Source organism: Lissotriton helveticus, chromosome 12 (genome assembly GCF_964261635.1).
Source record: "Lissotriton helveticus chromosome 12, aLisHel1.1, whole genome shotgun sequence".
NCBI lineage: Eukaryota > Metazoa > Chordata > Amphibia > Caudata > Salamandridae > Lissotriton > Lissotriton helveticus.
In genome coordinates this window covers 21,229,213-21,243,515 of record NC_136073.1, presented here as the reverse complement: position 1 = coordinate 21,243,515, position 14,303 = coordinate 21,229,213, and the positions used below count along the sequence as shown (strand labels likewise).

The following is a 14,303-nucleotide window of genomic DNA, read 5'->3' as shown; positions in this document are numbered from 1 at the left end:
GATCCTAATTTTTTGATAAGATTCTTGAGACTAGAATCTTTCTGAACCTAGAGCTCAAAACTAAATAAATCTTCTGAAAAGAAACCAATGGACTCCCTCAGACAGATCAACAAGACCTGATTATGTTATTACTTAACAAAACAAAGGTGCTATTCCAGGGAAGTCTTTACCATTTCAGCATCATATAATATAACCAAGTATGTATTAGTTTAAGATGATGCTAATTTGTAGAGCGCATGGCTGCTTCTAACAAAATGTCCCAGAGCTAGGATTCTGTCATCCGAGGGCTCCCTTAGTTAACAAAGGCAGGTGAAAAGATGGATCGGTTGCTGATGTAGGTTTTCAGCTGTCTTCTGTAGACCCTTTCAGAAGAACTTTTCCATAAACTATGTGGCAGCTGTTCCAAATCTTTAGGGCAAGATCTCTAAAAGAGCAGTCCTCTAATCTTGCCTTTTAAATCCTTGGTAGTGCTGGCGGATGAGAATCTTTAGACCGCAAGGATCCGGAAGGGGTGTTGGGTTTTATTAGTCTTTGGAGATAAAATGGACCAGTACTAAAGGGAGACCTGTATGCCTAGCGCAAGTGTTTGACTTGGATCCGTTTATCAATTGGCAGCCAATTTAGTTGCCTTAAGCCTGACCTGATGGACTAGCATCTAGGGATGTTTAATAACAGCCAGGCTGCTGAATTTTTAATCATTTGTAGGACTCTTAGCCATTTCAAAGAGAGGCCCGAATAGAATACATGACTGTAGTCCAATTGAGAGGCTACCAAAACCTGAGCCACAGTTTTCTGTGAAGAAAGCAGAAACCATAACACTTTCTTCGAAAATCTTAACATCCCGAAAAACTTAGCTGACAGCATTCTGATTTAATCATCACAAGTGAGGTTCTGGTCCAGCCATATGCCTAAGTTTTTTACTTTGGGATTTGAATTAGGGAAAAGGCACCCGGAGTTTGGTTATCACGAGATGGATCAAATGTTGGCATGGTTTCTCAATACCACGACCTTTGTTGTCTTCCCATTAAACTTCAAACAATTTTTACCCATCCAATTAGCCACCCCACGTAGACAAAAACTTAGCTGAGAGGCGTTCTTGCAGGGGTCTGAGAAATTGTTTTGTCCGCATAAGAAATAAACGAAAATCCAAACACACCTTAAACTTCCCATGAAACATTAGGTTGCAACTGTGCTGGTAGCGGTGGGTCGTTTGGACTTCTAAAGTCTAAGCCCAGGACTAGATAGATTTGTAAAGAGACTAAATATCAGGCACAAATGTATCCGTATGTTTTGGACATCTTTTAAGAAGTTATTTAAACATATACCTCGGTTTATAGACTCCATGAAAGTAGGATTCAAGGAATCATGTTTGGGCTCTTTAAGTTGTAAGTGGGACTTGTAAAATGTCACATCAGGTGTCTGAGTCTCACGCGGGTGGTTCTACACTTACAGGCATCTCTGTGTCGGGGCATGGCGTGAAACTGCTAATCGACCAACCTCACAAGTTCTATGTTTTTCTTGTTGCTGCAGCACTTCGCGATGCTTCTGAAGTACATCATCCATGTGGCCATTCCAGATATCCCTGCGTGGGTAGCGGAGGAAATGGCGAAGCTAGAGTACAAACGCAGAGAGGCGTTTAAGGTAAGTTCCACTCTTGAAATCGTATGGGGGGAAACAACAATGGGGCATATATAGGTACCAGGCAGCGTTGAAGCAGTCTCAGAAGCATGACATCGGACTTCTCTATACATACGTGGATGCCAGTTAGCGCCATGTTGTTAGGGACCCTTCTGCAATCCTGGCTTTTTAGCAAGCAGCTCTCTACAATATGAAATGTATTCATAGATCTGTGGTTTCTATAGTGCCAACATGTCAACTCAAATGAACTTCAAAGCACAGTGCAAACCGAAAGAAAAAATGTGGCAGGTAGGTTTGAGTTGTGGACTCTGCAATACAATATACTTAACATTGTACTTCAGGTTGGGTATCTGGAAGTGCGGAGGCTACTCAACAGCTGCCAACACTCTGAAGACAGTTTGACTCGGTTATGCCAAAGCAGTGGATTAACTGATGTGCGAAGTGGCTTCTGTTGTTGACCGAGTAACAAAAGGCAGCTTCCCGCTGCACCCTGGTTGACAGTGGAAAGTGGCTCACCGCTTTGGAAACTGTGCACTGAGAGATCCGCTCTCGCGTATAAACTAGGCCCGCGCAGAATTTCAATTATGTCGGAGTAATTTTGGTTATTCTGTATTACTCTTTGACATGGAATTACCATTAATAACTTGATTCCTCCTGATTGTGTAATTAAGAGTAGTTTTGGGGAAACAAATCCTACAGCGAGAGCACATTTAGCGAGCACAAGTGGTTGCTCGCTATTCATGTTCTGCTGCATTTAGCGCCATTTCTTTCTTCAAAATGTATCCTAACGTCCATTTTGGACACGAGGGCTCATTTTGTGCTAAGAAAAAGCATTAAATGCCTGTGGTAAATTGAGAGAAAATCCTAGCCCAAGAGCATATTTAGGGCCATTTCTTAGTGCAAAATGCATTCTTGTGCCTATTTTGAACACAAGGGCACAACGTGAGCTAAGAATATAGCACTAAATGCCAGGTGTAACTTGGGGGGAAATCTTATCGCAAGAGCGCATTTAGCATTCACCAGCGGCTGCTCACTATCGATTTTCGTATTCTATTGAATTTAGCGCTATTTATTTATACAAAATGCATCCATGTGCCCATTTTAGACAAAAGGGGGAATTTTGTGATAAGAATTCGTTTGTGTAATTATGCAAACTGTGCAAAAATCTTAAGTAATTCTGCCTGATTAAACTACCAAGGATTACGCGAGTTATGCCCACTCCTAGCATTAACATTTTGAATTTTAGTCGGTGGATAAATGGATCAGTGCCTCATTGGCATGTATTGCTTAGCGTATATAGTACGGACCATGTCCGGGCTGCATTTAAGCTTGCTGGGTAGGCCTGGTTTCTTTCCTTTGATGATCTTTATTGTTGCTTTATCCTGTGAAGCATTGACAATGGTACTTATTTGAGAGATTATTGAAACATCTGTCTTTAAAAGGACTCCTAGTTTTCTCCAAAATTGGGATGCAGTTGCGGGTGTTCCAAGGCACAAAATGATTCCCCTCATCTCATGATGTACGCGCTTCAGGTAGTCTGCGATGTTACATTGATTTAAGTGTTGATTGCCCAATATTGCAGCAGTCTGATTATCGTCCATGCACATTTGATTGTGTATATAATAGAAATATGAATATAATTATATTAATTTTCTATACCTAGTTGCCAAAATATAATAATAATTTTGATAACTTCTGGATAAGACCTGGGGATTCCTGCATAAGATCTCCAATAAAGGGCGGTACAAGATATTACGACTACTGGAATGGAACGGATGGATCTACTCCGTGTTTCTCGGATCTTGTACACTATTTTAGAGCCAGATTCATAGGAAAATGCAGACTTGTGCGCATCATAAATATATGCAAAAGATCTGCCAACATTTGCCCATTTTAGGGAGTCACAGAAATCCCCTGGAGTAGAAGAGGAACTCTACTCAAGTTGTAGATTCCAAGTGTATTTCTATTCCCCTATATGTACTCCAGCAGATTGCCTGTAGAGGATATGTGCATTTCTAAATATAACTTTTTCCCTCTACACTTAGAAAGACCTTTTCCTACAGTCCTAGAATATATTTGTAATTTTAAAGAAAAGGCAGGATGAAGCCTGGATCCTGAACTTAAGAGCAATGGTCAGCTGTGCAAACAACTGGAATGTACAAATCAGAAATAGCAAACATAAAGTATACAACAATAGCACAAAGCCAACATTTTATAAATAACTACAGAGAAAAGAGAGAGAATGAACTGTAGAAAATACAATGAAAAACAAATAGACAATAGCTTGAATAGGCTTGGTTAGAAAGAAAGGGTTTATGAGTTTGTTGGCTATCTCATACAGATTTTATTAAATTCCTACACTATTATGATCAATTAAACTTAAATGTGAAACTGGGTGCGAAAACCATTGGTAATGAGTGTGACTGCCCATAGAGTTAGACTTTCTGGGTGTCCCCACACTTCTATTGGCCTGACCCCTAGAACACCCAGGTTCCTGACCCTACATTTCAGACTGAATAAAGTCCACAACACTTCCAAAACATCCTCCAAGTGGTGAGATTCATCTTTGAGACGAATTGTCTGAAAAATCTGAGTTTGATTTGAAATCAGCCAGTTCCACTAGAAGGTAACACCTGTTACACGTCAACGTGTACCTTAGCTGTACAGTGTTTTGTGAATCTGGCTACTTTTGTATGTACATTGCTCTAGTCTCCCCTATCGTGGCTCAGGTATACCCGCGTGGCCTCAATGCTTCTCCTTGGTCTTCATGTAAAACGAGAACGAGGTCCTCTCTGTTGTTCCTCTCCATTGTCATGATTTCTGTCTTCTTGCTCGGTATGAATCCTCTCTGGGGGTCGTAGAGTGGCTTGTTTTCTTCCACGTACTCCCATAGCTGCCGAAGAACTAACCTAACAGGTGGTTCGGGGGAGATTTGAGATAATCATGTCATTAGGTGGATCAGCCAACAGTTTCTCTTGGCAACCGGTCACTATTGCTTGTTCGGAGCTTCTTTAGGCACGGTTGTCAATCACTAGTGTTTTATCAACAAGGTCTGTGATCTCGAAAGACAGGTGTTTAGGTGATTTTAGTCATAGAGGATGGATAGTGCCTTATTGGTAGCTTTGAGTCTTTGATGTTGTCCGAATGTCTACTAATCACTGAGACATCTAGAAAAGAAGGTACAAATGGAGCTCATCAAGTATGTTGGATGTTTGGCTTGAGAGGTTTATCTTTGGTTATTTATGTCTAACCACCATTTTAATCTTATCTCCCTCTAGAAACATGAGCGGCAGGCGCAGCATCATTACCAGCAGCAACAGAGGCGAAAGCGGGAAGAGGAAGAGCGGCAGCGACACGCGGAGTACCATGCGAGGAAAGAGCGAGAGTCCAGCAGGGACGAGGGGAAGGCCGACGGCCCAGGACCTGGCCAGGCCCATGAAAAGAGCCACTCTAAGTCCAAAGGAAGTGGTGGTGGGTCCCATGGCTCGGACAAACCCAAGCGGCCCACATCCCTACTTGCTGGCAACAATGTAATGAAGCTGAAGCAGATCATACCGTTGCAGAGCAAGTTCTTGTCAGGCAGCGGCACCTCCACGGCGGGTGGCGTGACAACTGTCAAGTCACCACAGTCTCCAACCAGCAATGAGACAAAGCTGCCGGGGTTCTTGAGTTTCAAGTTTTTAAAATCACCAGAAACTAAAAAGGAAGCGACGGAAAAGGTCCAGTCGCCCACCAAGCCATTCAATCCAGGGAAACTTTTCAATTTTGGGGGCAAATCGGAAGCCAATAGCAATGGAGCTGGGACGGCTATCTCTACCCAGCCACGACCCAGCTCTTCTACAGACAGTGCTGATAGAGTGCCGGGCAAATCACACCTCAACGGGGTTTCGGAGGAGAACTACTCCGAGGACACAGATATCAAATGTGAAGTGGAAAACGTAGGCCATAAACTTTAGAGAGAAGGAAAAGTGGGGGGGAAAACGGGGGTTTCGATGGAACTGTTCTATCTGTTCTTCAAGCAGAATAACACGTTTCATATGCCACACAGTTTTGTGTCCCTCACAATCAACCAATCACAGTTACCACCACTGGAATTTCAGGTGTGGGTGGTGCAGGCGAAGACAGCGTCCGTGTCAGGACTGGATCATGTGACGAGGCCCCTGCCTGCCTTCAGTGCTGGGCTATTTCTTCCTAAAGTGGCTGCTCCCAGGACTGCAGAGGGCAAGGGAGCATCCTGTTACTGAGGGGAAGGATGATGAATGGTTTTTGGAAAAGTAAAAGTGATTCTGGTCTGTATGAGGTGCAGTGTGGGGCGCCTGCTACTACAACGTGGAAGGTGATCTGTATGTCAGACAGGAGGTGCATTGACAGAGCCGTTACTTTGTGGTTTCAGGGCTGAAATAGCCATGGGGGCATTAGCCAAGCTATTGGAGGGGGGGCATAAGTGTTTTCCTTTCATTGGAGCCTGCAGATTAAGGTTTTTGAAAGGAATGTATCACAGTGACAGTACTCAAACTGGTGGCACTGCCTCTATAGAGAATTTATCATGGTCTGGTCCACTGTGCTGCCAGCAGTGAAGGATGCGTATCAGTTGAGTTGTGCAAAGAAACTAAACATCTTCAGGTCTAAGGAGACACTTGTGATGGAATGGAAGTTCTACTGGTCAAAATTGGCATGGGTGTCTGTGATGTAGCCAAAGATATGCAAGTCTAAAGTGGGGTGTGTACGATGGAGTCGAAGTTCTGCAGGTCAAAGGTGGCCTGCGTGTTATGGAACCAGATATCTCCAGTTTGAAGCTGGTGAATGTGATGGAGCTGGTGCTTTGTAAATTAAGTGTGTGTGTGTGTGTGTTTGTGTGAGTGAGAGATGGGGCTGAAGTTCTGTAGACTGATGGTGGCACGTCAATTGAAGTTCTGTAGACTGATGGTGGCACGTCTGTTGAAGTTCTGTAGACTGATGGTGGCACGTCTATTGAAGTTCTGTAGACTAGGTGGCACGTCAATTGAAGTTCTGTAGACTGATGGTGGCACGTCTGTTGAAGTTCTGTAGACTGATGGTGGCACGTCTCTTGAAGTTCTGTAGACTGATGGTGGCACGTCTTTTGACGTTCTGTAGACTGATGGTGGCACGTCAATTGAAGTTCTGTAGACTGATGGTGGCACGTCAATTGAAGTTCTGTAGACTGATGGTGGCACGTCAATTGAAGTTCTGTAGACTGATGGTGGCACGTCTGTTGAAGTTCTGTAGACTGATGGTGGCACGTCTCTTGAAGTTCTGTAGACTGATGGTGGCACGTCTATTGACGTTCTGTAGACTGATGGTGGCACGTCAATTGAAGTTCTGTAGCGTGATGGTGGCACGTCTATTGAAGTTCTCTGTTTCCGGCTTCCACAGATCCAAATGATGCATACTGACTGAAACGAGCGTATCCATCAAGAAAAATGGATGCGCTTTGACTCAGTTTAATCTGAGAAGGAGTTAATCTTGGCTTCAAAACTGGATGTCCCTGGTGTAGCAGGTTTAGGTATTCAGCTTTGGGGCTGCACGGTTATAAGTGGTGGCACAGTGACAACAGGAGGTCAGTGTTGTGGTGAGCTAAGTGGAGGATAATATGGATAAAGCCAGTGATGGCTGTTTATTGACAGGTCTGTGTTTGGCCTCTGGAACAGAGTATTTGAAGGTGCACTCCTGGTTGCAGCTCCATCCTGGATTGTTAAGATGATATTGCAAATGGTGTTTGAGGTGCGTTGGTTAGCTTGCATTAGAAATTCTGCAGAACTAGTAAAGAGTTCTGTCCCTTTAATGTAAGGTGGATTTCAGGGCTGAGAAAAGAGTGGAAGAAGTCAGTCAAATGAACAAACGTTAATGAGCTCAGCCTTTTACTAGTGCTTTGGAGGAAATATTTATTGGACTCACTATCCTTGCACCACTAGTGTCGCTACAGGTCCATGGACCCTGACGTACATGGGTCTGGGGCAAAATCTTTGGTGGAACAAGGAAACAGCTGGGGCTAACTAGCAGCAGGGTTCAGTGGTGAATTGACCTACTCCAACATAAAAAAGCAATCCCATGACGAGCAGTGCTACCATGTGGTATCAAAGCGCTGATGAGGCACAGAGGAGAAACCGTGAAATTTAAGACGGTGCAATAACCGCACAGTCGACATGCTGCCACTTTGGCAGGTGAGAAGACACATTAGCATAGGTAGATTTCACATCACCAATTAGGCGGAACTGAACGCTTTTGCTGTGTTATTTGCACCATTGTGCATCATGGACTGAGCAGCCAATGTCCCAACCATGACTGAACGTCTCCCCTTCTATCCCTCTGCCGTTACGATCTCTGGCCAAGCTTAGCAGACTCTATTGGACACACAAATATCACACGCCTCCTGTCAAATCAAATCCTGCGGCTTATCCATAAGCTACTTCCAGTGCCTGGGATGAATCAATAATCACTCTTCTCTCATCCATTTATAGCTCCACTTGGGCTGCCATGTCTAGGCACCACCTTTGTTTCCGCCATGTGTGGTATGTTGGAGTGGCTCCACTAACAGCAACAAGCAATACAATAAGTACTGCTCACACAGAGCTTTAACCTTCCTGCTATACAAGAACCACCAGGGATTTAACCACCCCGATCAATGGCACTTGGGAGATACAGATCCCATCTCTGGTCCCCGTCCTCTGCACGCCACCATTGTGGAGGTGGATTTCTCCACCAGTGACCTGGACACCTTCCAGAGTCCCAGCCTGACCTTTTACACTTGCTACTGCAAATTTGCTGTTTGATGCAGAAATTCTGTAGATTTCCCTCAACAAGATCTATGGTTCTGACCTAGAATGGCAGAGGCTCAGGCTGGCAGTGAGAGTATGTGGGAAGAGCCGGGCTATGCATCGAGTTACTCTGCAAAGGCCACTACTCATTCTTAGCATGCAATGCCTGTCAAGAGTAAACTTACCCCCAAAAAACATTTCAGTGCTTAACCAAGACTAAATTAACATATTTAGGGGAGGGTGCACAACACCAGCCTTTGGCCATGATCGAAGAAATCATGGTTGGTGTTAGTAACATCAGCTCAGTGCACGGTCATAAGCTCCCAGGTAATTACAATCCGAAGCGTGTACACGACAAGCCTGTGGAGAATGCTGGTCATTGGCCAAAGGCAATGTCTTTGAAGCTAGTAGATCTGTCGTCTTGAGATTTCCAGGTCGGTCATCCCTTCCTTCGAGACCTTCCTGAAACTCCAATACAGCAGATGGTCCTGTCATTTGAGTCGACAAACACAAATCAGTTTTAGTGGGTCATGGAGGAAGCCGTTTATCCAACAGTATTGGGTTTTCTGCTTCAGTAACAGAGAAATCCCTTCACATTTCAGTTCTTACGCTGATCACTTTCCAGACACCACATGTCGTGGGTAGATCCCTGCACTTAAACACAGCGATCGTGCTCCTATTCCCCCTCGCTGCCTCCGTTAGAACTTCTGCTTGGTGAACAGATCCGGACACGTTCGGGACTACATATTTCCATGCATGGGTGACACTTTTTTGCACTAATCAACTTGAATTCCATTCTTCTGCAGATGGCTTGAGGCAGAGAGCGGGTCCTGGTGCCTCCGCGCAGGATGGGTTAAAGTGTATGCAATGATTGGCTTCTGGTTCAGGCGCTATGGAACCATAAATTTGGTTTACTGTTTGCTTTTTGTTTCTCTTTGCAAGTGGGAAGGATGAGTTGGAAAAATCTACCAAATGATTTGGTGATGGCAATAAGACAAAGCACCGCCAACTTCGTGCGCATGTAGATTTTGGTAGACCTGAAACCACATCATATGTCTGTTTTTGCTACCAAAACACCCAGAAGGTTTTGATGGGTAGACTGGAATGTTTTAATACTGGGTAATGAGTCTTTCTTTCAGGTGTGCGTCCATTGGGATGCCTTTTCATGATGGAGACGTCATCTCAAAAGCATCTCTGCAGAGTCCTCAAGGGTAATTTATAGTAGCAATATAACTTATTTTAAAGTGATGAATAACATGTCCTTGCAGAGGAATGAAAATGGGTGGAAAAATTGCTGCACCAAAGTACAGCTAATATTATAAAAAAACATAAAAATAGCAAGCCGCTGAGAAGTCCTACTTTGGATATAGATTACATGTAATAGGTTGGTGTATCCATTAGGATGGGAACAGTCCTCAATTTGGGCAGATATCTTTGGAACCCATGGCTTCAGCGGGTGATGTTCTGCCAACGAGGGCCCCTCTTTTCAAAAGGCACCTTGGAAGTAAAGGTTGATATACTTTATAGCATTCTGCTTAATATGTTTACATTGCGTTATTTTAAAAAGCAATTTTTTTACAAGTATGAACTGGCAGGTGAACGTTGCAAGATATGGGCCTCTCCATTGACAAATGAGGTCTCCCAATGTTCGGTTTCTACCAACGGGGTAGACCAAAAGTGACACGTTTGTAAGTGCAGGAAAACACAGCATCGTAAAATGAAACCAATGGGATATTTTTATTTTATTTTATTTTAAGTCAACTGGACATGTAGCTTCAAGAGCATAGCCCACTTCCTTGGAAATGACCGAACACCACGTGTTCTACATATGCAAGCGTTTTATAATTGTTTTTAACTGCCGCCTTCAACAGATGTTTTCTTCATATGAATAACACAACCACCAGCACACAACATTTATAGATAGTGGTATGGCCCGAGGTATCACTTAAATCTGGGGGAAAATGTTTAATTTTAAAATTGCAAAGGAGTTCAAAGGCAGTATCAGGGTCTGGGCAATGTTTGTGAGGCTGCCATATTGTTTCTGTGTCCAACCCCCATTGGGACGGGGGAAAGGAAGTCAAAATAAGTGCCCGTGTCCTGTCTTTGTCTACCGCGCCTTGCCCGTGCTTAGGGTAACATTTTCATTTTATGTTTACATATAAATCCTTAAAGTGATCCATCTTTTAAATAATACGAAGAATGCGTTTTTTCGCCCTCTGCCATTGAGTTTTATTCAGTTTCAGCTTTAGAGATGGTCTGTTGCAGAACATGCCAAATTAGATCCTTCAACGTCAATTGCACGGAGGTCATCTTGGGGTCACCTCAACCCCTAGCCCTACCCTTGCTACCCCTGCTCTAGGGTGGCATGAAAGCAGTGCTGGAATAAAATGTAAACATGGTTGTTTCTGCCAGGTCTGCTGTTCCCCTTCCTCAAGCCATGCAGCATCAGACAGGAGGTTATTGAAGGTCATTGGGTGTGTTGCGACGCGATGACCATGGTCAGTGGCCTGTAGTCCTCAGCCTTGCACTGCTTCGACAGGGCTGCAAGCCCGCCACCGTAAAATCAAGATCATGGGTTGTGGCTCCAGGGTCAGATAGGCCGATCACACTGCCCATGGCCAGCTTGCGTAGAGTTAACATGGTTGGCTTTGCATCCCTGTGGTTGCCTGTTTGCTGGAAGCATCATTCATTTCCAAAGTTTCCTTACGCCACTTGAGAAATCAATTATGGTAATTATGTTTCTGGAAGGAAGTAACCAGCTTTTGCATATCAGTAACTAAACGCTGCATGGCATACCTTCCCCGTTGGTTGAGATTTTAGCGTATTTACTGCTTGTCTTGAAACTCAATGCTCCTATTGTTTTTTTAATCTCAAGAAGTCATTAGTTATTCTAAAATATGATTTCATAATTCTTTGTCCATCAAGCAAGACCAAGAGATTAACTCAAAGTTATCAAAACAAATCTGCTTGTTAAATGTTCCAATTCAGAAGTTCCAACATTCATTCTTAACACAGAGGTGTCCATAGCCTATTAAAAAAGACCAACTTGCATCGGGCGTCCTATAGATTCATTGTGGGCCCCATGACATGCTGTTGTGAAGAAACTGAACCACAAACGTTTGTTGGGCTGGAGTTTGTGATCAAAAAGATCACTGAGAACCAAATGGCTTTTCATTAAATGTGTGAAGAAGTAAAACTTCCACCATTGTTGATAACTCCTTTCATTTTGTTTTTAAGATCTAGTCCCCAATTAAATCAATTGATGATCTTTAGATTTAGTGTTCATCTAGCGATGATGTATTTATCTCATTAGGTGAAAAATCTGTCTTCTGCTAAATCTTACCAGAGAAAAGAAAATAGCTTAGCCAGTTCCAATTTGTGATTTGCAAACCAAGGTGGTCCTCACATGCAAAATTGTGGCAGTTTCTGGAAATGTTTAGGAAAGGTTGCTCTGCCATTTCTAGTAACTAAATATGATTCATTGTTTCAAAAGAGGTGGCTGGGGCAACCCTTTGCAGAGCCCAAGAACCTTGCCTGCTACCTTTGGTTTTCATCAGTTTAACCCATCGGCCTTATAGCACTTCAGAGCCTGATTTGTCGTGTTGAGATGTTTTCAGCTATCATCTTCTGTTCCAACTAAAAAGGGCAGAGTACGTCTGTTGTTTCATGAAGTGGATGAGCAGTGCCCACCCACTTTCATCCAATAGGGCCCGTTCAGTCACTTGTTTACTCATCCATACAGCACTAAAGGGCCAATGTTTATCGTTCGTCTCTACCCACTAACTGTATAAATGTGGTTCTGTAATGTCTGTCTAATTGCAGGTAACAATTCCTGTACAAAGGACAATTTATGGGGCTGTGTTTTTGATTAAGGAGAAAAAAAGAAAAGAAAAAAAAAACAGGGAGGGGGAATAATTTATTTCTTGTTAATTTATTTTCTCATATTTTTGTAAAATCTGCAATAAAAGTATATTTCAAGAAGCCTTGTATTCTGTGTTTCTACAAAATGGCGCACGGGAGGAATGGGCAGAAATTGATGCATGTTTTAGATGTAAATCGAAATTTATGTTTATGATGCGCTTGTGCTTTCTTGTCTTTCCATCCAAGGTCAATAAAAGGAGGACTGTTGCCTTGGGTGATTGCTAAGTTTGGAGTAGTTGGTAGCTATCACAAAATTGGGAGGGGAGAGCCGGTCCCTCTGAACAAGGAGCAATAAACCGCTTTTTCTTGACATTAGCCCTTTAAATAAATTTTTGGGGATAATTGGGCGCCAGTTTCCAAGACAAAATTGTAATTTTTTCTGTGTAATCCTCCTCCTAAAGTGGGGCTCTGCATTGAGGGTCCACAAAAGTAGTGCTCCTCTGGAAGGAACACAGAGGTTGTCTCTTGAGTCATGCCCTGAACATCCAATTCCAGGAAATTTGCAAATGGGTTGCCTCTTTACACCCTAGGATCAGCAACGAGCCATGTCCGAACTCTGTAACGTGGTTTTGTTTCCCCCCCGTAACACGCTAGGCTACTGCTTTCAGCACTGCTCTCGGTTCCTCCAGGTCCTCTAAGATTGGAATAGAGCTAGAAATTCATGGTCTATCGAATTTATCGGCCTCAAAAGGGTAGCTACTTCGACACTGTTCCATACCAAACCTTGATGATCGCGCTCTTCGGTTTCTTGTATTTGGTGTCAAAATGTCAACAATTTTCATAGCTTGGAGTGTCGTTTCTAGGCTGACCCGAGAGATACTGAACTTACTATAACAATATACAGAATAGGAACTTGTTAAAAAAAAAAGCTGCTTTATATTGTGCTCTATATTTGCCCAGTTGCCCTGCACATTTGTATTCGCCCGTGCACTGTACCATTTCACTATGCACTTTTTGTAGCACCCCGTTAATGGATTCGATTTGTTAATGCTAAATATACTAATAACCTTGATTTCAACCTCTCTAATGCATGACCTGGTAATGTGTTAAATTGTTTAATGCACTAGCATAAGAGAGGTGAAGTAGCAGAGTATGTTACTACATTTTGAAATTCAAGTAAAAAGTATCCCACCAGGGGTCATGGGGTTGTTATATATAATGCACGGGACATGGTGTAGAGGGGTAGGTTACCCCACGTGGTTATGCTAGCTCCGCATGAATTGTGTGGGAATGAAATAATTAACTTTTTATATATATATATATATATAACCCTCACACACTCTAGTAGTGTCATGCTTCTTCATCGGGTTCACTCTGACTCCTAAAGGTCAGGGTGGGCTCAACCGTATTTCAGGGAGCACTTAATAGATGGCTGACCGGGGGCTTAACTAGAGATTAAAATCCCTTACCTTCTCCTTGGCATCCCATTATTTGTGGAGATGGTGGGGAGACTAACACAATAGCTCCTAGGTAATGTGCACTGTTTATAGTCCTTTGACCCTAGATTTTAGACAAATATGTTTCAGCCCTATTCTAAAGCCTAACAAGGTCCGGGGCTTTCATCAGGGTATCAGATCAGTACCTCCCTGGTTAATAGGTCAAATTCACAGCTGGCAGAATAATGCCACGCCCTTGTGCAGGGGCAATGTTAATACTTGCCGTTAGTGGTCTTTGTGGCGAATCACCCATACTTTTTGGGTGTCAAGCACCTCAGGGGCGGGGCTCCCTATAGTCACATATTCGTCAAGGGTGTAGCCCCAGCTATTAGCCTAAATTGCCCTCCATGTCTCCCGGCTTTTCCCGATAAGTATGGGTGATTTGTCATAAAGACGACTGACGGGAAAGCATTAACACTGCCCCTGCACACGTGCGTGGCATTATTCTGCCAGCTATTAATTTGACCTAATAACCAGGGAGGTACTGATCGGATACCCTGATGAAAGCCCCAGACTTTGTTAGACCTTAAAG

At 43.3% G+C, this 14,303-nt stretch overlaps 1 protein-coding gene across 2 annotated transcripts in view; it reads left to right on the top strand.

The window, feature by feature from the left end:
• ANO8 (anoctamin 8) overlaps nucleotides 1-12,395 on the top strand; it is a 168,321-nt gene extending 155,926 nt beyond the window's left edge. For both annotated transcript variants that reach the window (XM_078671158.1, XM_078671157.1), the window contains 2 exons: nucleotides 1,531-1,641; nucleotides 4,917-12,395. In XM_078671158.1, the coding sequence (XP_078527284.1) occupies nucleotides 1,531-1,641; nucleotides 4,917-5,594 (789 nt within the window). In that variant the 3' untranslated portion in view covers nucleotides 5,595-12,395. The remainder of the gene's footprint in view (nucleotides 1-1,530; nucleotides 1,642-4,916) is intronic.
• The last annotated feature ends 1,908 nt before the right edge of the window (nucleotides 12,396-14,303 follow it).